Raw genomic sequence first — 25,686 nt, 5'->3', positions numbered from 1 at the left:
ACACAAAGGCCCCCCGTGTCGCCTGAACAGCCTCTTGCGGGACGTGCTGTCACCTATGAAGGCCGGCACGCCCGGACGTCTTTGTCTCCCCAATGCTGATGTTTAGGAGCCCCGAATGTGGTGGCTGGGCGAGTGCTTGCTCGTGTGTGTGGGGAACAGATCGGGGATAAATGCTGTTTCACGTGGAAGTTAAATGTGCAATTATTAATTAGGCCGGCCGCTGGGTTAGAAGCACGTCCCTCCGCGCCAAGGCAGCAAACTGGCTTCCCGCCGAGGCCAAGCTTGCAGGTCCGCCCAAGCGAGGAGACGCTCGATCCACGATTCATTCACAAGCGCGAGCCGCGCGCGCGTGAATGAGTAATCGTGAATTAAGCGCAGAGGCGCGCAGGGGACCCAGGGGAAGGGTCACCCGTAGATTTTGGTGCCGGGCTCGCACCTTTGCCCGTGACGACATCGCCCCCAGAGTGCCAGACCCCTCCGTCTTATCAGAAGCTACACATCTCGCTCGGGGTGTTTGCCGTTTTCGCTACGCGAATTTTAAAACGATTGTTTGATTTAGATGCTGGTAATAGATAAGATTCGGTTTTGGATTATAATTTGTTTTGTATTTGTTGCTTTCATGCAGTATGCAATTTCCGTGCACACAATGTGAATGTATCCCAATGATTGACAGAACTATACCTGGCCAATAATATCTGATTGACGTTGTCCGCGTGCGGCTTGTCAGAGCGGCACTGTCGCCCTGAGAGACGGTGTTGAAGCTACCGCATCCAATTGGTCCATGGGCAAGGACAAACATCCCTACCACATTGTAAGAGAGCAACACTTGAGTCGCACCAATAGTCTTCCTTTGGCTTTGTGTGGTTGATGCTGTAGAGCAACAGTTATCATTTTGTATTCACGTCCTCGAGCCAGATGATTGCATCCGGAGTAGCCGAGTGGTGGATCGCTGTGATAATTCCTCCTTTATACAGATGTCTGTATGAGCCTGACGGGTCTCTATGTGAGTCATTGGGTCTCAGGGTGAATCTATAATATCTCCGCCTTCTTTTTCGTACCTTAACAGCCACCACACGCAATCGGAGCTACTCCATAAACAGTGGAGCAGGAGATTAACTCATGGACCGACTATCCACAAGAGATCTCCATCTGCTTTGCGCAGTTTCCACTCCGCTCGATGGGAACGGGAGTACAACCCAGGCCCGTCAACATTCGTTCTCAGGGCCCCCCGTTCCCCACAGAGAGGCAACTCCTGGGCCGTTCCCCAGAACGGAGAGGAACCGCATTGCCATCGAACTGTTGGCGATATTGTTCCCATCACTGCGCAAGCAGAGGCGATGCACTGCCCACTGCAGTTTGTAGTGAGGTGCGCCTCTGATCTCCGCACGTTGAAGGCAAGGGTGGATGGATCACAAAGAGATGTGTGAAACTGCCAGAACCGGCTGGGCGGGTCAGGCCTCCAGATGGGAGCTCAGCAGCGGTGACGTCTCAGAGCCAGGCGCTCCCCAGCGGCGGAGACGCGCGTACACCGCATCTCGACTCCAGACGTGAAACAGCGCCGCTCCCTCCCTCCCTCCACCCCTCTCCCCCCACACACCCTCCACCCTCCTCCCCATTCTCCTCCTCCCTCCTCCCCTCCCCTCCCTCTCCGCCCCCTCTGTGCCGGTTCCTGGGTTGCGGCGGTGCGCGTTGCGGCAAGGAGGAAACAGTGTGGAAGAAGAGGCGGTGAGGAGGAGGAGGCGGCGGTGGTGAGGAGGTGGTGAGGAGGCGGTGGTGAGGAGGAGGAGGTTGTGAAGAGGAGGAGGCGGCGGCGGTGAGGAGGGCAGAGCTCCTCGCGCGCTCCAGCCTCGACCAGCAGCACGGACCTCATCAGAGACGAGGTGTCGCTCTCTCCCCGTCTCTCTTCCCGTATTTGTCTCCCCGTCTTTCGCTCTCGTCCTGTCTCCACTCCCCGTCTCTCTCCCGTCTCTCTCCCCATCCCTCGCTCTCTCCCCGTATTTGTCTCCCCGTCTCTCGCCCCGTCTCTCGCCCCGTATTTGTCTCTCCATCCCTCGCTCTCGTCCTGTCCCCCCTCCTCGTCTCTCCCCATCCCTCGCTGTGCCCGTTTCTCGCCGTCTCCATTCCGCCCAGCTGATGACTTCACCCGCACCCACACGTGGGCGCTGTGCACGGGCAGCGGGACTCGTGTATCAGTGGGGGGGGGGGGGGTACTCTGAGTGGGGGGGGGGGTACTCTGAGTGGGGGGGGGGTATTTTGAGTGGGGGGGGGTACTCTGGGTGGGGGGGGGGTACTCTGAGTGGGGGGGGGGGGTACTCTGAGTGGGGGGGGGGGTACTCTGAGTGGGGGGGGGGGGTACTCTGAGTGGGGGGGGGGGGTACTCTGGGTGGGGGGGGGGTACTCTGAGTGGGGGGGGGGTACTCTGAGTGGGGGGGGGTACTCTGAGTGGGGGGGGTACTCTGAATGGGGGGGGGGGGTACTCTGAGTGGGGGGGGGGTACTCTGAGTGGGGGGGGGGGTACTCTGAGTGGGGGGGGGGGGTACTCTGAGTGGGGGGGGGGTACTCTGAGTGGGGGGGGGGTACTCTGAGTGGGGGGGGGTACTCTGAGTGGGGGGGGGGGTACTCTGAGTGGGGGGGTACTCTGAGTGGGGGGGGGGTACTCTGAGTGGGGGGGGGGGTACTCTGAGTGGGGGGGGGGGTACTCTGAGTGGGGGGGGGGGTACTCTGAGTGGGGGGGGGTACTCTGAGTGGGGGGGGGGGGTACTCTGAGTGGGGGGGGGGGGTACTCTGAGTGGGGGGGGGTACTCTGAGTGGGGGGGGGGTACTCTGAGTGGGGGGGGGGTACTCTGAGTGGGGGGGGGTACTCTGAGTGGGGGGGGGGGGTACTCTGAGTGGGGGGGGGGGTACTCTGAGTGGGGGGGGGGTACTCTGAGTGGGGGGGGGGTACTCTGAGTGGGGGGGGGTACTCTGAGTGGGGGGGGGTACTCTGAGTGGGGGGGGGGGGTACTCTGAGTGGGGGGGGGGGTACTCTGAGTGGGGGGGGTACTCTGAGTGGGGGGGGGGTACTCTGAGTGGGGGGGGGGGTACTCTGAGTGGGGGGGGGGGGGTACTCTGAGTGGGGGGAGGGGTACTCTGAGTGGGGGGGGGGTACTCTGAGTGGGGGGGGGTACTCTGAGTGGGGGGGGGTACTCTGAGTGGGGGGGGGGGGTACTCTGAGTGGGGGGGGGCTAAGTTGGTTCTTGTTGACTCTGCGCTTTGTGCGTCAGTCCTCGCTGTGCCTCTCATCCTCCTCCTCCTGCTCCTCGTGATTGCTCAGTCACGACGCGTCGAGGCGCGGCTGCATTGAGACAAAAACACACAAACACATTAAAACACACACACAGACACACACACACACACAGACACACACACACACAGACACACACACACAGACAGGTCGCCTCTGTTGTTGTGTGCGTGATGTGTGGCCGAACCTGTTCCCACGCCGGGGTGCGTAGCCACCCCGCAGCAAACTTCCTCCGCGGTGTCCTCTCTGACTGCGCGGCACGAGACCCCAGTACAAGGAAGTGAACGCGCGTTCCCAACTCGCACAAGGAATTTCACTTCACTTTTCAAATTCAAATTAGTGCCGTTTATCATGAGCTTTAAAAATGGTTCGGGAAAATCCATGTCATATAAAAAACAACGCGTGTAACTCGCATAGAGGCTAACCGTGTTCACGTAACGATTCTGAAGCAATGAGTTGTGGGTATGTCGAATGAGTTGTAGGTGGAAATCGGCTTATCCGTGACGGGTTCCGTGCCATCACAGAGTTGTTCAACGCGGAGTTGTGAACAGCGGCCGCATCACTCAGCAGCGAACGACGCCAATGACCATCGGCCACTCACTCGGACACCAACCGGCGCTGCTGGAGGGACACGGTTTGACTTGAGCTGTCGGGGAGTTGATTCTCTCCCGAATGGAAACACTGGAAGAGCAGACCCACCGGACTTCAAAAGGCCCCTCCATTAAATCAGATACCGAAAAACTCATTTCGTAAACCTATTTGAAGAAGCCGTGGACAATGAGGATACATGTATTTTCGTCTGAGCTGTATCCCGCCTCGAGGAGATAGTTTTATTTGGGGCTCTGTTTGGGGTCACGGAGTTTGTTTTTCGTGACGTTGATAGTCGTAGAACAGGGCGGTGGAGGATGTCGCATTTCAAAAAATTTGGCACAGATAATAAGGTTTAAAAAAACACCGTGTTTGATGTTTGATGAAAATAAAAATGGGGGATAAGGACCATTTTACAACCCCCATGCCCGATGAAATCATCACACGGTGTTTAAAATTCCGTAGAAGATGTAGATTTGAGATATTGCCATACTGAACCACACGCTTGCCACGTAGGCAACGGGAATGCGAAAGTCAAAAGACGGTGGATTGGCCTGAGGGCGCAGGTGGCACACACAATCACACCCAGGCTTCTGACGACTGCACCTGCGGGTCTATGGTCACGTGCGAATCGACGTGAACAACGTGAATCGGCATGGACAGTAAACTGCGTCCACACAACCACGGCAGCGGCAGCAGCTGATGCAAAAACTCGGTACACAGATGGAAAATGTTAAACTCTCCGATCAGTATGCGGAGACTGTGGTCACCACCCACAACTGACCATGGAACATAGAACGACTCGCAAACACGAAGGAGCGATGATTCACCACTCCGCTACTTCTGACTCATCCCAATGTAAAATGATTGCTGTTGCTCTCCAGCGCAGTAGATACAAGTTGGATCATGCCATGATACTCCTTTTCTCTGATTAGAGTCACGGATGGTGCCAGCGGGGGTGGTAGGTCTCTCGCTGTACTTCACTGCGCTGTCGACGCGGTGTTCATGACGTCGATATCAACGATCTAGTAGCCGGCCACGCGATGCCGTCACTGGTTTGCAATGCCCCTCGGCACGCTGGGCCCTTGCGGGCCAACGCGTAGCGGCTACCGGCAACGCGTCGTCACGTGGCCAAGAGGTGCTCCCTCGCGATGGAGGAGTCGGGTGGACTCCGGCAGGGCCGTGACTTCACCAGAGACTCTTTAGGTTGACGCACAAGAGGTCACGCGCTTGTGTCGGTTATTATTTTACCCATTAACAACGATTCCAGCTCGCCGTGTAACACGCCCTGCGTATTCACACGCACTGCGTATTCACACACACGCGCTCACACGCCCGCTGTTGTGGTCTCATCTTCCCCAAAGCCTGCTGACACTACTGCTGCGACGCAGCCTGACAGCGGTCGAGTGGAACTCGCGGTCCACAGGCCGCTGTGCCCGCAGCAGAGCGCATGCCTGCAATCCTCGGTTGGTGTTGGGCGAATGGAGAAAGGTTTCACCGTATAGACTCTCATATCTGGTGGTTTGGTGGTGGGGAGCAGGGAAGGGTTCAACCACAGATAGTGGAGACCGGACATTCGCTTGGGCAGTTGCCGACCGTGAGCACTGCCCCATAGTGCATTAGAGTTACCATTCTCGTATAGTTACCATTCTCTTCTACTCTTGTGTATGATAGCATCTGTTCAGAAGCTAGAAGCCAATGTCGAGGTCTCATAATTAGCACAGCGAGAGGGCTGAGAGTTTTCTGTAGTTACTCGTGTCATTACCATCAAAGTGATGCATGTGCAGCTATTGCTATATTTGTTGATGTCATGGCCTGAGATGATGGGGAATATTTTTTATTCGCCATTTTCTCATTGTCATTCCGCCACTGTTTTGGTGAAACAATGGCCATTTTCCTAGAAATTCGGTACTTTTTTGTTATTCACGTGTGGCCGGCTTTCATCAGTGCTCGCTAACAGCACCTGCCTCAACAGTCCGTTAAGGCTATACGGGGGATATTTGTCTGTGTGTAAGACAGACGGAACCTGATTGGTCGGGTCAGTCTGTCGCGAGGGGTGAGTCTGGTGACATCAGCGTGCATCCTCGATTCCCATTGGCACTGCTCCCCAGGTGCTGGTTGGCATGCGGGGGATTTTTCATGAGCAAATACTTCTGCTCATGAATGGGGCCTATGAAGAAGATTCCTTTCAGAACTCGCGCAGAGCAGCGCACCACCCGGCGTGAGAGCAGTTTGCAGAAGGAGACCATTTAACGGCTTCCAAGATTCCTTCAAGTGACCTTTGATTAACACACAAAGTAGGGGACACACTTATCTACATGGCCACCTTTCAGATAATTGTCGCAGTTTTAGCGCTTAGAACTGGAACTTAGTGAATGTAGGTGATACATCTTTTGGCGTCATCTGGTCCAACACCATGTGAGACTAGGCTCTAAGGAAAGCTGTCTCGGGTGTGGACCAATCAACTTCAAGGACAGTGCATACATTATCAGAGTTATGTTTTTTGTTTTTATTATGACTGCAGGTATTGTGGTCTATGCAAACATGACTCCTCGTAAAAAAATGTGTCAGTTTTGTTGCCAGATAAAAGGGTAAAAAAACAGTTATCGTGATAAATCTAGTTTCAAATTTAATGTATTATTGTTCAGTCATTTGTATCTGGCCAATACTCGGCTCTTGCGAACCCAGTTGAATCGAGGGTGTGGCTGAAACCTGGGATTGGAACCCAGGATCTCAGCCGTGCCGGCTCAGTGCTCCAACACGAGCCACCCACCCGCCTCTCCTGACCCCTCACCCATCCGTGCCACATGTCGGGCCACGCACGTTGGTAGCTGCCAACGAGCGCAGACGCGTCCCGTCCAGCACCGCGCAGACCCTCGCGCTCACAGCGCAATGCAGCACCCATGGAGCTCTGTGGAGAGACTATTTCAGGAATCGTGTTGGCAGTGGTGCGCAAATCGAGCCTGTGCGTGGCACTGACACTGTTTCATGACGAGTGTGCGCCCTTGCGCCGAGACTGTTCCTGGTCTCATTTGTTGCTTACCCCAGACTGATGTTGTTTTACTAATTATATGCATTCGTCCATTAACTTCATAAAAGTTTAAAAGCTTTGTTACCTAATATCTGCGAAATGTTACTCCAACCCTATTTTTAAAATAATTACCTCTTGACCTTGACATTTAAAATGTCACAGCCACTCTGTACCCTGGGGGAGCGATGCATCACTGAACTCGAATATTATTATTATTTTTATCCTTCACGAGCCCAGCCACCAAGGTAGAGAGAGAGAGATCTAAGGGCAGATTGTGGGACGCTGCCATCAGGGAAGATCGTGGAGGTTGCTGCGCTGCCTCACCACTGTGCAGCAGCAGGAGCAGCAGCTGCAGGATCTAGCGAAGAGTGGAGCGTGGCGTTGTGGTGTTGCTGGCTTTGGCCACGATGACGTCTTGATCTTATAACTCGACTGGCAAGAGAACGCGTAAACTTCTTTGCAGTCTGCATGTCTCTGTGGCTTTACTTTATGATAGCAGAATGTTCGTCAGAACAGGGAGCCAATGGATTGGTGTCGGTCTCAGGGTTCTGGTTGTGATGCTGATTGCGTTATTTAATTATGCATCTGGAAGGTTTGTAGAGGAGCTCCCGGACCAGGCTGGAGCGCAGTGACTCTGCCACCGAGTAGATCGGTGAGAGGGCGACAATTCGCAGCGCATCATCCGAGGCGCCCCAGGTCGTTCCTGCAAGTTTATGGGTAATGTGATGAGTGTGTTATGTGATCGCATTACAGTGCTTAAAACAAATTTCTAGCCATTTAAGTTACACCATTCCACAACAGTAACTCTGGAAACGCTAAAGAAAGTTTTTACAGTGTATAATCACGCTCCAGCACAGCGGTTATCAGAGGTGTGGACTCGAGTCATGTGACTTGGACTCGAGTCAGACTCGAGTCATGAATTTGATGACTTGCGACTCGACTTGGACTTGCATAACAATGACTTTGTCCCACCTATGAGATGTGGACTCGAGTCATGTGACTTGGACTCGAGTCAGACTCGAGTCATGAATTTGATGACTTGCGACTCGACTTGGACTTGCATAACAATGACTTTGTCCCACCTCTGGCGGTTATTAACAGCAAGTGGTAAAGTTTTTTTTGCCGACGCTTTATGAAAAAGAGCGGACAAATAGTAATTTTCAGCACTTTGTAAATCCGCTGCTGGATGAAGGTCTCCTCCCGCCGTGGCGGTTACAAGGGGGGCGTTCGACCATACTTCACCGCACTGGTCGATGTGGAGGTGGGCGGTGGGGGGTCGGACTGATTCTGATATCGCTCACACTGACGCTAGCCGTGGCTGGGAATGACATGTTGGTAGCCAGGTCCACAGCACAGGGCGTTAGCCACGGCGCCACTGCACCCCACCAGTCCCACGCTAATGCAATGGAAACGGCGTCACGTAGATGATTCTATTACAGCTGCCATGCCACGTGGGCGCAGGTTTCGCATACAGAGCCACTGCAGTTCGATTTGTGTTGTTTGCATATTGAATTAAACACAAGTCAATGGGTGATTCCATGCCGAGTGACGGGCGAATGAAACGCAGTCTCGTGTGCGTGTTCACACCACAGGCAGACCGCGCAGTGACGGCGGGACCTCTTATCAAGCACTTCGTCTCGGGGGGGGGGGGGGCAGAAATGTGATCTGAAATACACTGCTGATTCTGATGTAATAATGGCAGTAATATAACAATGCCAATTATTTATTCAGGAAGGCCTCACTGCGGCTCCAAGACTCCATCATTGAGATGTTTGGTCGGTACCATTCATGAAGCATTTGGCTCCTTGTGGCAGGAACCCAGAGAAACCCCAGGCAGGCCCAGACTCTTGAGGGGCCACACTCGGTGCTGCCACCTAGTGGCAGCCTCCTCGCCTACAACGCCCAGCCAGCCCTGGCGGAGGCGTCTCATCCTCGTACTAACCCGACTCAAGTCTGCTTAGCTTTCGAGATCTGATGAGGTGAGGTGGTAATCTTCTCGTAGGTGTAATCTCCATGCCGTTAGGATCTATGCCCAGATGTGCTTCGCCACAGTTTAATTTAAATATCCTAACACCCGTTTTATTGCCAGACAGGGTAAAAATGTTCTTATTTTCATCAACTAAATCTGAGTCTGCAAAATGACTCAACTGTGATGGAATTTAGAACTGATAGTTAACCCTACTGTCTTCTCTATTAACAGTAAAAACACATTTATGGATTAGAAAACACACCAATAAATGTAATTGCCCATGGTTAAACCTTAGTACCAATGGACTTCAGCAGTGCCCTATTCCTGGCATCTGGCCTTTCAAAATTACTTTATCTGGTATAAAACTGTTAAAAACATGCACTTTATAAACTTTATACTGAAGAGGTGATTGTTTTTATTCCTGTATTTCTTTCACGAGTGCGCCCCGAATTACAGACTTCTGCTGGGCCCCCGCTCCGGGTACCCCGGTGCCTTGCGTAGCACCGAGGCCGTTTGAAATTCACATCATTAGCAATTTCACACTTGAGCAAACAAACCCGAAACATTTCTAAGGGTAACAAATGTACAGGTTAACCTGGCGGGCCCCACCCTTGGATGTTGCGTGGCCTGGCCGAGTTCGATGTCCTCTGTGTACAGTACACGATGAACTCCTTGACCCTTAGTTGTGTGTGCGGTGTCACGCCACTGCCTTAGACTCCCTTGGGCTCGCGCTGACCAACTCACACTGCAGCTCCCTCGGGCAACACCGACAAGAAACCGCTCCGCAAGAATCACCTCCACCACTTCGTGTCGAGCGAGTGTCGCGCACGGAGAGTTGTTAACAAGATTCCTCGGCAGATTATGAGGCTTGGCAGGACGCCTCGTGTGCACCGGCGGGATTCTGAAGGTAATCTCGCCGCTGCTCACAAAGTAAATCATATTCTACTCGTGTGCATGACTGCAGCAGCAGCAAACAGTTCAGAAGCTCGATGCCAATGTGGAGGTCTGCTGCTGGCCACGACGAAAGGGCTTCAGCAGAAAGAGAGTTCGTGTCGTGTCGCTGTTCCTCCGTGTGTGGTGTGTGCAAGCTGCACACACCACACACGAACCCGTGTGTGGTCACTCCTGCAGTGAAGTGAAACGGCGAATTCCCGACCTGGGAGAATGGCACCACATCAACTAATGTGGCACACTCAGTCATGGAAACATTACAACGAAATTAAACAGGAAAGTAAATACATAAAAAATATGGGAATTCTATTTTGTAAAACCTTTATTTCTACCGCTGCCCAGCTCCGCGCTAGTTAACTATTGCAATTTAAATCACCCTAATGCGCCGTCCTGCATCAGTGGCCCAGTTGGTTTGCCCCAGCGGCACGGCTCCTGGGGCGCTTTCCCCTGGTAGGCGTGGACTCTGTCCACGGCGTTGGGGGGGGGGAACCTGGGGACTGTGTGAGGCCACACTGCGCATGCAGGTGGTGACAGAGGCAGGTGGTGACAGAGGCAGGTGGTGACAGAGGCAGGTGGTGACAGAGGCAGGTGGTGACAGAGGCTGCTGCGCTCACCGCTTCTGTCCACAGAGGTGAGGATACTCTCTGCGTGCGGCGCTGTTGTTCCATTGCGGTTCACAGCGGAGGACTGGGTAATGATCAATGTGTTCACACTGCCAGCGTACGACTCTGTTGGGACTTAATGGTTTTCACGTAACCATCATATGATGTTGATGTAAAGCAACGGCTGTTATTTTACATTGAGGTGGTTGATGAGCCAGATGATTGCGTCAGGAGTAGTGGAGTGGTGCGTCGCTGCTGTGATGATGCCTCCTTTGTGGTTCGGGCACTGAGTTATTAGACGCTCCGCGGTTCTGCTCTGGGTGGCGACCACAGTCACCGCACACTGCCCTGAGAATTTTTAATGTTCCTATTTGTGCCTCAAGCTGATGCGGTTCAGGGGTTGTGGCCCCGAAGCTTTGTGGAAAATCAAAGTCAGGGACCTGCGTCATTGGGTCTTTGACAAGGAACAGGTGTTTGTGACTTCTTGTGAACTCCATTCAGCTTTTCAAGATTTCGTCATCATCGCCAGGGCTAAAGTTACACTGTTGAAGGTGAAGTGCATGGGTCCAAAAGGGGTTGTGTGGCTTAAAGCGGTGGTGGTGAGGGAGATTCTTGAGATTCTGGGATTATCATCTTTTGTTATTGATGCCCTTATTTTACAATCGTGCGAGGGTGCCCTGACTGTCCGTTGTGGACTTGTTATCTCCGTCACAATTGACACGATGGGCCACGTACTAAACCACTGCAGGATGCGCTCCTTCAATGGAAAAGGAGTTGCAAATCAACACAAAATCTCTCTGCTGGAGCCCTCTTGCCGTGGCTGGCAGACGTTGGCATTTAGTTCTTGAACGTGTTTTTGCCATCACGCGCAAGAATAGAATAGAATCCGTCTCTCGGTGTAATTCCCTGCTTGGCAGAACCGCTGATGGAACAGCCAGAGGAGGGGAGGGGGGCGGGGGCGGTGGTGTTCATGCCCTTCAGGCGAAGCGCATTGATTGAGAATCCCAAACGGGTGAAGCAACTGCTGAGAGTTCAGGGTAGCCGTGTACCTGGGCTCTGAACATCTCAAATCTTACATTTTCTTGGGAAAATATTTTATTTTATCCTTAATGATGTTCATTGGTGCAATTGCACGTTTACAATGTATGTATTTAGCTTGTGTCTGCATACGCGGAGCCAGGCAGCAGCAGCTTCATCGCGTTGCAGGTCGCGGCATGGCCCCACGTCGCCGCCCGGCTTCCTTGTTGTGCGCGGTCTCACGGCGATGCTCGTCGCCATTTTGGTCGTGTGCCTGGCACCGCCGGGGCTCCAGGTACTGCGCGGCGAGCCCCACCTGCGCGGCGAGCCCCACCTGCGCGGCGAGCCCCACCTGCGCGGCGAGCCCCACCTGCGCGGCGAGCCCCACCTGCGCGGCGAGCCCCACCTGCGCGGCGAGCCCAACCTGCGAGCCCTGCTGCTGCTGCTGCACGCAGTGGGACCCGTGACCGGTTCGGAGCCTGCCGAGCAGGGCCCGGTCACGGTGCCGCAGATCCCACTTGGGCGGCGGGATCTGGTGACCAGGGTGGGGGGCGGGGGGACTTGTTACTTGGCTGACAGACAAACGCCTGTCTTCTCTGTGGCTTTTTGTAAAATTGCCCAGACGATCTTTGCCTTCGGTTGGGGAGCGGTGGCGACGAAGTTAGCGCGTGGCGCTACAAACACAGCCGGCCCAAGTTCGATTCCAGCTCACAGACAACGCCAGTGACTAATACCTTAACTGGTCCTGGACATGCCTTAGGTCGACTTAGCCTCAAATGAGTACCCAGTGTGTAAACATTGCTACTGGGGAGATAAATGCGGCTGGGCTTGATGCTGGCCACCGACTCCCTCGTGTGCCATGCTGGCTTTAATAGGAGTTCACTATCATAACTGCCAGCACTTTCTCCGATAGTATGTTAAGGCTATACAGGGGGTCTTTATCTTTGCGTGTGATAGTGATTGAGACACTGGGGTGCATCGCGTCGACAGCCGCTGCCATGCCTCGCCCGCACCTCTTGTGTTCGCAATCCAACAAAGATTCCCTCCGGCTTGAGAAAAGTGTGCTCGTTACAAGTGGTCGTTTTATTAATGATTGTTGTTGGGAGAGAGAGATTTGTTAGCGCGATTCGTTTCCAGCCTGCTTTATTTGTTCTGTTGCAATGGGTTCTCTCGTCATTTGCTGGTGCGAGCCCTCCAAGAGCGTCGCAAATACTGTGCGTACACACGTCGCCCAGAACTCTAGCACCACTCATTCACTGCATCCAAGCAGCATCTGCCTTCAGCAGCTCAAGGTTCTCACCTGACTCTCAGGTACTCACCTGCTGAGCTTGGCGTATGAGGGACTTTGAGCTCTGGCTCGGCAATTCTGAGGTCTCGATCGAACATTGCGTCCGATTCGCGAGATACGCGCGCGGTATAAAATGTGTTTATTATTCTTGTGACTCATTCTGGCTCGTAATGCGTGTGCACGCGTTTGTGTTTGTCCGCAGGAAGCGCCGCTGCAGCGATGGGGAAGGATAAAGGCCGCTACACCGTCACCCCCTCCTCGGAGCAGCACACCAACGGGGGGGGGGGGGGTCGCCGGCGAGGCGACGGGGCCCACGAACGGCGACGTCCCCGCCCAGGAGCCCCAGGACTCGATGCAGCTGAAGAAGGAGATCTCGCTCGTCAGCGGCGTGTGCCTCATCGTGGGGAACATGATCGGCTCGGGAATCTTCGTCTCGCCCAAGGGGGTCTTGATGTACAGCGCCTCCTACGGCCTGTCGCTCGTCGTCTGGGCACTGGGCGGCATCTTCTCCGTGTTCGGGGCCCTGTGCTACGCCGAGCTCGGCACCACCATCACCAAGTCGGGGGCCAGTTACGCCTACATCCTGGAGGCCTTCGGCAAGTTCCCGGCCTTCATCCGCCTGTGGACGTCCCTGCTGATCATTGAACCCACGAGCCAGGCCGTCATCGCCATCACGTTCGCCAACTACCTGGTGCAGCCGATCTTCTCCACTTGCGAGCCGCCATACGCCGCCTCCAGGCTCATCGCCGCCGCCTGCATCTGTGAGTCGGCGCGCCGTCCGATGCGCTGCTGACGCCGTTGGCCACGGTTGGCCCCCTGGGCGTACAGGGCGCTGTGTCGGCAAAAACAAATCATCGTCTCGATGTTGCGGCAGGGCCTGTTTTGGCTACGCATGTGGCTGCCTGTAATGCAGCACTGTGGAGGCAGCAGCGAGGGTTGGTGGATCGCACACAGACGACGTCGTTGTGAAACTCCCTCCCCACGGGCGTCGAGGTGCCGTACCCTCGCTCACCAGGAGAAGGCAGTACAGGGAAATGTGGACTCCACCTGGTCCATGTGTATGGGATAGAGTGTTGCCCCCTCACACGCGTGGGTTGTCTCCAGGTGCTGGGGTTTCATCCCAAATGTACACAAACCCATTAATTGACTGAAAAAAATCTCAATATATCGGGGACCGCAGAGCTCGGGCAATTGTTTGGCTCTTCCTCACCGCCTGGCCTCCTTCCCGCTTGTCTGTGGTTCCTCCGCACGGCACCGTGTGGGATGTACACTACCCTACTCATTAACCATTATTGGGTTCAGGAATCAAAAGGTCTTTAGATAAACACTTCAGGTGCAGAACATTGTAAAGGTGCTGAAGTGATTCAGCTTGACCTTTGCCCCCTTGCCTCTGCAGATTAACGCGGGAGCAGCTGAATAACCCGGCCATGGCTCTATGTGTTGGGAACGCAGAAATAGAGCAGGGAAAAGGTTCAGTTATAGCCCTCAGCCAATCCACTGCTGGATGATGTCCTCCTCATGCCCCACGTCGATCATGGGCATTGCTTGGTAGTACAAGAATGCGCTGAGTTGCGCTTGCAGTGTTCATAAAGAGTAGCCCCTCACCACGTCTACCCACTTCATCAACCAAAATCACTTCCTTACACCTGTCTTAAACACCTGTCTTAAACACCTGTCTTAAACACCTGTCTTAAACAGCTGTCTTAAACACCTGTCTTAAACACCTGTCTTAAACAGCTGTCTTAAACACCTGTCTTAAACACCTGTCTTAAACACCTGTCTTAAACACCTGTCTTAAACAGCTGTCTTAAACAGCTGTCTTAAACACCTGTCTTAAACACCTGTCTTAAACACCTGTCTTAAACAGTTGTCTTAAACACCTGTCTTAAACACCTGTCTTAAACACCTGTCTTAAACACCTGTCTTAAACACCTGTCTTAAACACCTGTCTTAAACAGCTGTCTTAAACAGCTGTCTGTAAAGAGCCTCAACGAGCACTCATCCGGATTATTCCAATTCATCGTTGTTGTTACCACCACCATCCCCACCACTACCACCACTACCACGGCCACTATCACATGCCTGTGATTGGAGGTATTCACGTTTTAAATTCGCACGATGGTCCCTAGTACAATCGTGCTTAACTACATTCATAATGACTAACTAACTCTTGCCATTTCGACGTAATCAATTTATGTATTTTTTTATTATAATGTAACAAACTAAAACACCAACAATCTCTTTCCATTACAAATTTCTCATCGTGCCCCATAACATTAATTCACTAAATTTACACTTCACGAGAATCACAGTAGCATTAAAATTCCAGCGTCATCACTAATACCCTGCACCTTACCGTAATTCAGGCGAGGTGATTTTCATACATCACCTTTTTGCACTGCCATAACCCTCCAACCACAACCAAACAACTCACGATGAATCTCGACCACCGCGCACGACTGTGCCGATGACATCACGGCACCCACTTCAGGACCGGGATAGCGCGGCACTCGCAACCTGAGCTCCTGTTCACAACCCGATGTCGCTGGACGTCGTCTCCAGCGAAACGTCGTTGCCCGTTGTGAGATTCCTCCCTCTGGTGGTGTTTGTGAAGCAGTAAGACATTTGGCACGTTTGAATCACGGGTGGAGAAGAGGTCACGACACATTTTTACACGACCACCAAACCAAAAAGAAACCAATTATGAATCAGTTATGAATCACTTATGAGTCAGTTATGAGTCAGTTATGTCTTTGAAGTAATCTCGATTACTTTGGTAAATGTTGTTTCACCCATCGGATCATTTTACATGGTTCCAATGCAGCTACATATCATTAACATTCCTTTCCTTTGTTAATGCTACTCCCTGCACCCCCCCCCCTTGGTGCTGCTGATCCTGCATAATGCATGGGCATAATATGACTTTGAAACCCCCCCGCCCACCTCCTACGCATTTTCCATGAATATGCAAAATTCCTCTTCATATGCACATTCTTTCTGTTAAGGCGCTCTTCCACCTCCAACCCAGCTTATATATAAGCTCCTAGCTTGGTAGTGTCTCATTCTTCACCTGAAGACGGCTGCTTGCGTTGTAGCCGAAACGTCGTGAGAATTATTTTATTTTATTATGTTTTATTTTTATTATTTTATTACTTCCCTTCAACATGACTTTACCGAAAGAACCAAGAAGATGATAACCTCAATATGTTCTATCCGTACAGGGCTGGAATGTCTCCCCCTTTACACGAGTGGGTTTTTTTTCCGGCGCTCCCATTCTTAAAATGTCTTAATATATAGAGGACCGCAGATCTTGGGCAATTGATGGTGCCGGCTCACCACCCACCGTGACTGCTGCTGCTTTCCTGCTCGTTCGCCTCCGAGTCGTTTTGTCTCTCCGAGAGGGAGCGCGGCGGGATGGCTGCGGAGTGACGTTACGAGAGTTGTAATTCCGGTCGTGATTGTCACGATGACTGCCGTGGGCAGTGAAGCGTTTGATGGTAGCGAGTGCATATCTCCCCCCCCCCCGCCCCTCCTGTGGTGCAGGCCTGCTGACGTTTGTGAACTGTGCGTACGTGAAGCATGGCATCCGCGTGCAGGACCTCTCCACCTACGCCAAGGTCATCGCGCTCATCGCCGTCATCATCGCCGGCATTGTCTTTCTCTGTAAAGGTACGAAGTCACACCACTCACGATTAGCGCGCTCGGCTACGTGCAGTGTGAACCAAGTTCAACATAAATCTTATGTGCTCTCAATCGTCGACAAGTCTCGGTGATGTGCGCTTTTCGCGGTCGATCGTAATACCACGGGCGGCATCTCGATGCGGGCATCTTCAGTGCAGATTCTAATGACGATCCCCACAGCAGTCGTGGAGAAAGCTTGAAAGACAAAACGCTCAACGCGCAGCCCAGCCAGGAAAGCTGCGCATGGATATTAAAGAGTCTTGTTCCCGTCTGGACCGTGTTCAGTTCCACGAGAGTTTTGCAAAACCGTGGCGACATCGCAAGGCCCCCCGCCGGACCCTGCGACCGCCGGTTGTGGTGACCGCTCCGTTGTCGTTGCTGCCGCCGCTGCATTCAGGAAAGACCGAAAACCTGGAGTCGTCATTCGAAGGCTCGAATTGGGACGTGGGGAACATGGCCCTGGCGCTCTACTCGGCGCTCTTCTCCTACTCGGGCTGGGACACGCTCAACTTCGTCACGGAGGAGATCAAAAACCCGGAGCGGTGAGGAGCCCTTGCTGGAGGCGCCGTCTGTCCCACGGAGCTTCCACCGAGATCGCGTTCAGCTGCTCGTGAAACGCGGTCGCCGGTGCAGATTATGGTGTCCGTGTTCTGTTTATTCTTGAGACGACTTGTGTCGAAGAGTCCGGCGTATGCGCGTAGAGTTGCTGAAGCTCGGCTTTGTTCGTACTTTTTCCCGCGTGCACCGCCAGCAGCACCACCCCTCCTTCTGGAACCTTCTCTCGGCCACTGCATTGTGAACCAAACTCACACCTCTTCTCCTTTAAATCCCCCAGCCAATCAAATGGCTGTTCCACCTGACCAATCAGGATCATCCCGGTACAGCGATCAGCGAATAGTTCTAAAATATAATTTAAAAATCTTAATTATGAATTTTTATAAAGCGTGGTCCATGCAAATTGCATCTCGCAATCGCTGAGGAGCCACAGACCGAGCTGGACGGCTGCCAGGCGATGAGCCGGTGCTACCAACGATTGTTTTGCAGTTCTTATATTGAGACAGAATCATGTAATATGATCGATAACGGATCGTCTTTTGACCTTCCATACAGCAGCGTGAGTGTGATTATAAGAGACGGCTCACGGGGTGTACAGCTGCCAGTTTGCTTTGCGTTGTTCATTCTGGGGGGGCGAGTCTCAAAGTGTGGTTTGTCTTCCTGACAAGCACCTGTGCCTTACACCTGCACGGGATGTGCCGTCTTGTATCACCGAATCGCATCCAAAGAAGGGTGACGTCGATCACAAGCCCCACGAGGAGTTTTCTCTGCACGCACTCTGCAGGAGAGACGAACCACTGAGGTCGCACGCCAGACGAAGCCGCTCCCCCGTGCGTCGCCGCCGCCGTAGCGCCGCTCGTTCGGACGGTCACGGATCGAATTCGGCAGCCGCCCCGAAGCTTAGCGCACGTGGATTAACCACGATAAGCGTACGCGCCATCTGCCTCATTCGCGGTGGATGTTAACGATCCCTTGACGTCATTCGCAAGAGAAGGCCATTGTGTGCCGGCGTCATGGTACAAAATTGCCAAATTCGAAAATGACACCGCAATTTACCCCATTGGGACTTTATGCACCGCAGCAATCGCCACCCCCTTCTGGCAGCGGACCAATGCCCCGGGGGCCACTCCAGCGAGTGAGAGTCACCCAGCCTCTCGAGTCCTCAGCTGGAAGTCCTCTGCTGGTTAAACAAAATTACCTGGAAACGTGCTCGTTGGCGTCACACCGATTGCATAACGGTGTCATCCATAGCGACGGCTTGGGGAGGCCTGCATGCAGCAGTGGATTGATCATGGCCGATGATGAATAGAATAGTTGTAAGGCTGTGGACGTAGTGCTGAATAACAAGAGGGTGGGGAGCAGAGAGCTGCCCCGTGGGAAGCCTCGGGTGATGTGGTGATGTGGTGATGTGGTGATCTGGTGATCTGGTGATGTGGTGATCTGGTGATCAGGTGATTGCTGAGCTGCCTCGCCGCACGCTCTGTTGCAGGAATCTCCCTCTCTCCATCGGCATCTCCATGCCCGTCGTCACCGTCATCTACATCCTCACGAACGTGGCCTACTACACCGTGCTGGACCAGACAGCCATCCTGAACAGCGATGCTGTAGCCGTGGTGAGTGTCCACTTTGTAAGATTACATTTTCAGATAAATTTTGATCATCAGGTCTCGAGGGATCTGATTCTGAATTGTTTTTAGACTGCATTGACACCCCGTTGTTGTCCACTATTTCACTCTGGATGATACGTTATCCCCCTATGTTATATTTGCTTCTGTCGGATGCCGCGTTTTCCTCCGGGGTCTCCTGGGACAGGTACACAATTGTGTGAACAGTCTGCGAATATACATAACAAACATATACACAACACTGTTTGATTATTTTAAATGAACGCACTTCTGAAACAGGCAAACAATTTTTGCATCCGCTGCCACCCCCCCCCCCCCCCTCCCCTCTTCGATCAGGCTCAGTTGTTACAATCCAGATGTTGGGGGGTATTTATGAGTTCCCCCATTGTATTGTTTCCAGCCATAGCAAGTCCACGTGTGCTGTTGGTGCGCTCTGGTCGAGAGTCTCGTGCTTATTCCACGGCGCAGTCGACGATGGACACTGCTCTGCGAGTGACGCCCCCGTGCGGTGTGTGTGCCTCGCCAGACGTTCGCGGACCAGGTGTTCGGCATCTTCAATTGGACCATCCCACTGGCCGTGGCGCTCTCTTGCTTCGGGGGGCTCAACGCCTCGATCCTCGCCGCCTCCAGGTAGGGCACCGGTCGCACTGAGCAAGCGAAGCGACGCGGCCGGGATGTGGGGCACCTGCATCTCGGTGCGCGTCGTCGCGACGGAGCCACCGTGCATGTTTACGGCGAGCCCCCCAAGTCGGCGACGATGCCTCGCGTACTGTTGCCGGATCCTCTCGTCCTATTGACCACTCTCAATTGCAGAAATTACTTCGGCCGTCTGACTCCACTCATCTCCCCCCTCCTCCTCTCTCTCCTCGCCACCCGCATCCCTGCAGCTGCTGTACTCTCTTCCACGGGCGCTCTCTATAGAGGCGGAGATGTGAGAGGTGGAGATGTGAGGAGGGAGAGGTGGGGAGGAGGGAGATGTGGAGATGTGAGGAGGGAGAGGAGGGAGATGTGAGGAGTGGCGTGGCTCTGCCACGTATCCGACTCGCAGCTCGTGTCTCTGCATCAGAACACACATCCCAGTCAGAGAGTGATTGGCAGACGTGCGGGTGGGACTCGAGCGCTTAACGGTGCCTGCAGGGCAGGGGGTCGCCTCGAGCTGGACACGTTGACCCCTGTAGCTGGAGACGTTGACCCCTGTAGTTGGACACTTTGACCCCGTGTCCATGGGGAGGTGGACGCAGTGATGAGGCTCCTCTGCAGAGTGAAGCTCTCTACTGGTAGTGTCAATAGAGGACTCCGGCTCGACTCTTTCTGCCGGCACGATCCGATTCAGCTGAGCAGCTCTGCTACCACGACGACCACCGCCCAATTCCATTGGCAGCGGTGGCAGCTACAGGACATTACAGTTACAGAGTTACATAGATGCTCACAGAGTGACATAGATACACACAGAGTTACACAGATACCCACATAGTTACACAGATACCCACAGAGTTACATAGAGACTCATAGACTTAGAATCAGTCACGGAGTTGATTGCTTCAGCCGGTAAGGCCCATCGAGCTAAGCAGCTCTCTTACAAAGACCACCACAGCCCACGACTGTCGGTGCTGATGGCAGTTGCAGGACATTGCAGGTTGGGAATGTGTAAACTAGCGAGAGCAAATCCCAAAATCCGCTCCTCTCCGTAAATCACTGCAGATATCCGTGAGGTCATCTCTAGGGAAGCACAGAACATTTACCGCCACTTCTGGTGACTCATCTGTGAATACGTGCGAGGAGGAAGCATTTTCCGCCACTTAGAGGCCGCTCCTGTTGTGTGTGAAAAGAAATGCAGATAATGGAAGAATCCATTAGTGCAAAGAAGTAATTTTAGCAAATCGGGGCCTGGGTTAGGCATGGGAATTGTGGGTAATTCACTTCCTCACAGCCGTCTGAGCGTGTCTGGCGCACGCAAGAGTCTCTTCTAGTTTGTATTTGCTGTGCTTCTTAACTTTTTATTTATTTAAACATATCGTGATCGTTTCCAAAAGAGGGTACAAGTTTGTCATCAGCCGGTGTGGATTTCACGTACTTGACTTTCCAGTGCACTAAGTTGAACACGACGTGTCGATGCTCTGTGAGCGTGTTCTCCATCGACAGGCAACTTAGATCTTCAATTGGCACCTTTATCAGATGGCAACTCTGCACTCCCTTGTTTTACAACTAAGTGCAAAGGCAGGAGACTGTACCTCGTTTTTGACACAGACGTCCCACAAGCGCTCCGTTTGTACCCATAATAGAGGTTTTTTGGGTTAAATCGCGTAAATATCATTTTGTCATTAAACCCACCCAACACGGCTATTTAGTAATGGTTGTCACGTAAACGAAACATGCCACTTAGGTGCACGGTCAGCACACTGGTGTGTTGGAGAGTAAACCCACAACATTTACAATTCGAGTACGACGTTTTGCCAGTAATTACAACCAGCCTCATGCGGTGACAGCCAGAAATCCTCCTGTTTAGGTGTTAACTAGAGGGATACATGTGATGTCATCACTGCGAGACGATCAGTTTGTCATTTCTGACTTCACGGTGGTCGAGGCGTATATTACTCTGATCCCAAAATTGTGACCATGGTATTTTTGTAATTGCCGCATTGGATGTGCATTTCTGTTTGTTTTCTACACCGCTGTTGACGCGGCCTGAGCACTATTGCGTCAGGAGTGTGATTGCGAACGCGGTCGACACTAAGAGGCGCTTGACGCGCTCGTGTTGCTGCAGGCTGTTCTTCGTGGGCTCGCGCGAAGGACACTTGCCGGACGCCATCTGCCTGATCCACATGGAGCGCTACACGCCCGTGCCCGCCCTGCTCTTCAACGTGAGACCGTCTGAGATACATTCCCACGGTTTTCATAGAGTGCACACGTACAGTGTTCATTTTCACTCACCTGGCATGAAATGCTATCTTAACATGCATAGTTCTAGAATGCCTCGGTATGTTTTTGTTTATAGGCCGAGTAGGCGCTGTTATTTGACTAGACGCTCTGCCGCCGGGCTACTCGGGCCAGGGCATCCGGCGAAGAGGCGGAGCGTGGGGGTCGGGCCTCTGCCTTGAATGATGAGACAAAGCCACCATAGCAGAACAATGCCACAGTGCGGAACACGAACCATAATGATCTAAGACAAGGGGACCGCTATGGATATGTTCAGGAAATGCTGGTGGTTTTTGCACAAGCACAAAGGCTGTGTGCTATTGGCAAATTACTCATTTGGGATCGTGCACAGCAGCGACATCGCTCCTTCTGAAAAAGAGTCTTGAGACTCAGCGAGGCTTTCCTGGGTGAACTGGCAGAATCATAATCACAATGGAATACATCACGTGTAGCTAATTTCAACTGTACGCTTATCCGCTGCATCCATTTGTTCAACGAGAGACAAAGCAAGCATCCATATCGACCTGCTCACAAACAGGAGGTGTTTTAGAAAAAAGTATGCATTTTTACCCATCCTATCCAGGTTTCAAAATAATGGCTATCTGAACAAACCGCGCCAATTTGAACAGGAATAGCGAAGCTGCCCCCACCCTGAACCACGTGTGTGCGCAGCCCCCGCGGTCGGCCTGGACAGCGCGACGTCTCGGACGCGGCCGCTCCGAGTCGAGCCTGACGGCACGCGTGGCTCTGCGTCCTTGTGTGTTGCTGCAGGGCATGATGTCTCTGATCTACCTGTGTGTGGAGGATATCTATCAGCTCATCAACTACTACAGCTTCAGCTACTGGTTCTTCGTGGGGCTCTCGATAGCCGGGCAGTTGTACCTGCGGTGGAAGGAGCCCAATCGACACCGGCCGCTGAAGGTACCCCCCACGCGGGAAACGCCGTGGCCTGCCGCTCCATTCACCAATGCTCCAGTCGGGCCCCGCTACAGGACAAGCACACGATGGCCAAACATCCAAATGCTGAAAATAATTGTCTGGAAATCACTCAATTGGGATTTCGCATAGCAGCAGTAACGTCACCCCCCTACTGCTAAAACTTTGCAGGAACCTCCTGAAAAATAGTCTTAAGACCCGGTGAGGCTTTCCCAGGTAAACAAGTGAAATTATACATACGAATAAGGTTTTTCAAATAAATTATTTGACTTGAATCCAGAGGGCAGTCGTACCGATGTAGAGAAAGAGCTTTATTAATAAAACACGCACGAATTAAGGTGTTAGTTTGAGTAATTTCTTAAATGCAGTAAAACACTGCTTACATAATACTGTGTGCACAGTGTGGAGAGATTACACTCTGTGTAGATGCGTCCCATCATTGACACTTTGGTTACTTTACACGGATATTTACACTGATTACGAATGACTGTTTGCCGGTGGAGATGTTAGTCATGTGACGGCTGCGTTGCCTAATCCGCGTGTGTGCTTGTGGTTGTTGTGGTTGTTGTTTGCAGCTGAGCATCATATTCCCCATCGTGTTCTGCTGCTGCACCGTGTTCCTCGTCGTGCTCCCGCTCTACAGCGACACCGTCAACTCCCTGGTGGGCATCGCGATCGCCCTCACCGGCGTGCCCGTCTACTTCGTCACGATCCACCTGTCAGAGGAGAAACGGCCCAAGATCCTCCGCAAGATCACCGGTAATCAAGAGTGGACGCACCGCACGAGTGCCCTCCTTTAACGAGCTAAATTGGCAGCAATAGCAACAACAACTGCAATCGTTCTTATAATGTTTAGTTGGAAATATTTGGATCGTTTGTGCAATTTGCATCGTTCGTGAAAATTGCATCTGGCGGTTGCTGAGGAATAAGACGAGGTTGGAAGGCAGCAGCCAGGTGGTGAGCAGGTACCACCAACAATTTCCCAAGCTTTGCAGTCCCCGATTAATTAAGATGTTTTCAGCCAATTAATAAACCATGAAATCGACGGTTATATCCACGGACCGATTGCCCGACAGCATAGTCCAAATCCCCTCATACATTGTGGAAATCGGTAAGTAATATGTTGGTGATGATGATGATTGAAATGCATTTCCATCTAGCTTGAGTGGCATGTCCCAGGTGCCCAGGCGGGGCTGGCGCACGTCGTCCCACTCGCCGTGACGCGAGCCCCGGACACGCGGTTTGTGTCTGGGTCCAAACATTGAGCAGCCGATCGAATTAACAATATTCATTGGCTGCAGGTGACTTCTCTATAGTATTTGACATGAACACTGCCCTATATAGGTAAACATAATAGCCGACGATTAGGGCAATGGCCCTCTCTCTGCAATGGATTTAAAGCAGAAAGAGGAGCATTGCCAGAAATATCGCCTATTCTATACCTTTCCTTGTCAGGCAGCGTCATCCACGAGTGTGTTGAAGTTGTTGTTAATGCTGCTTGTGCACCACGACCAACGTCGCAGGAGCAGCAGCATCGCCAGTTAACTTGCCCAGCGTGCGTAAGAATTGTTCCTGATTTGTAGACAGTAGAGAGGCTCAATGATGAGTTACGTAATCCGGTACGAAGAAGAGACTTACACCATGTTCTGTTTCGTCCGCAGATTTTATCATGAGATACACGCAGCTCATATGCAACTGTTGTCTCACGGAGCTTGACAAAGAGGCCGACAAGGAGTCTGAGCCCAAGTCGAGTTGAAGCTTCCCACGAGAGCGACCTCCGGACGCTCTGCCCTTCCTGCTCATCGGGCTCCCGGGAGAGGCCGTGCCAGTGGTGTGCACTGAGGATCCATTACAGCGCAGGCAGCCCCGGAGTTGAGGCACAATCGTCACATTGTGCGAATCCCGAAGCAGACTTTGACAGTCTCTAATAACTGAAATGATACCATCAGCTGTGGCTGTCACGATTACATTGTATTCTTGTTATATTTGAGACAGTTTCGTTGTTGATTTTTTTTATGGTAATTATTATTTTTATATTTGGGTGAAACTACTGAATTTGATTGCACATTACTATTTACTCTGCTGAATGGGTACTTTGCTAACATTATTTACGTTAATTGTCGGGTGGTTAGGGGGGTCTAATGCCTCGCGAGAACACTGGGCTCCTGCCGTCAAATATGGGGTTTGACCTCCAGGTCATTCCGGTCCTCAGGTCTACTGAGCAGTCTGGTAGGCAGCGACTGAAAGATCAACCCATCTTATTACACTTTTGCTATTTCTCTGAATCCACCTAATTCCAGCACTGAGGTTTACGGTGTGGGTGTGAGTGACACGTGACGAACACTTCCTGTAGAGAGTGCGCGCCCGAGTGTGGATTACAAGGCCTGCACAAGTGACACTTTAAGGGACATCGACACAGGGTGGTGTACTACTGGCTGCAGCGATTCCTCGTGAGAATGTCTCTGTCTCTCACTTGACGCTGGAATATATGCGTAGCGTGAGAGAATAAACAAACCTCACTGGACTTGAGATCGTAATGCGAGCACTACAGTTGGCCCTTTTAGCGTTGCCACACAAATCTAAATAATGGCGGCAACGAACCGCGGGGATCCTTTCCCGGTCAGAAACGCGACGTTTGCGTCATAACAGTTCCTGAACCCCTCCTGGAAGTGCCTTACAATCCAGACAAGATACAACACACTTCTGAATAGGTTCGTTTTTAAGCAATGTCCATTTGATATTTTCATAAACGATCTTTGTTGCTGGCATGAGACATTGGACTAGTAGCGACATGCCGTATGGCGAACGTGCAATGATAAACCCTGACCTTGATTGTGGCTGCGGTGGATTGTGATTGTTTGCGACCACGTTCCGTCAGTTGTATTAGTCTCCTCGCATTTCAACTCATTGTCCATTCAAATGAAAAATAGTTTTCATGTAAGCTTTACCTTTATACACCACAGTCTATTTCCACGGCTAGTTTTGAATGCATAGTTGTTTCACGCAATAATAAATTAATATATATGTGTGTGCTATTGAATATATGCATCGTATATAGGTATCGTGAAGGTAAATTAGCCCATGTGGCCATGTTCAATGTGGGCCGCCACCCCCGCTCCAGCCGGCAAAACTTTTTGCAAATGTTACGAAGCTGGTGTTGTTGTCTCAAATTGATTCGAACTTGGTTTTATTTTGCACTTTTTATTAATTTTCTTGACTTGTTAATAAAAGTACACAAACCCTT

General features: G+C 52.2%; 1 protein-coding gene across 3 annotated transcripts; it reads left to right on the top strand.

Moving 5' to 3' along the window:
• Positions 1-1,771: 1,771 nt before the first annotated feature.
• Positions 1,772-25,686, top strand: LOC144735161 (Y+L amino acid transporter 2-like). 3 transcript variants are annotated; one of them, XM_078617601.1, is made up of 10 exons: positions 1,772-1,880; positions 12,932-13,490; positions 16,273-16,398; positions 16,808-16,952; positions 18,455-18,578; positions 19,117-19,220; positions 21,355-21,451; positions 22,278-22,427; positions 23,018-23,201; positions 24,104-25,686. In XM_078617601.1, exons 2-10 carry the CDS (start codon positions 13,082-13,084, stop codon positions 24,196-24,198), a joined length of 1,434 nt encoding a protein of 477 aa, XP_078473727.1. In that variant the 5' UTR covers positions 1,772-1,880; positions 12,932-13,081; the 3' UTR covers positions 24,199-25,686. The 3 variants fall into 3 exon arrangements, with proteins under 3 accessions (XP_078473727.1, XP_078473728.1, XP_078473725.1); XM_078617602.1 differs by lacking the exon at positions 1,772-1,880 and adding an exon at positions 10,270-10,453; XM_078617599.1 differs by lacking the exon at positions 1,772-1,880 and adding an exon at positions 11,674-11,976.

Source organism: Lampetra planeri, chromosome 54, assembly GCF_965212315.1.
Source record: "Lampetra planeri chromosome 54, kcLamPlan1.2.h2, whole genome shotgun sequence".
NCBI classification, from domain to species: Eukaryota; Metazoa; Chordata; class Hyperoartia; order Petromyzontiformes; family Petromyzontidae; genus Lampetra; species Lampetra planeri.
Note: the sequence above shows the minus strand (reverse complement) of the source record. Positions and strands in the feature narration are given on the sequence as shown.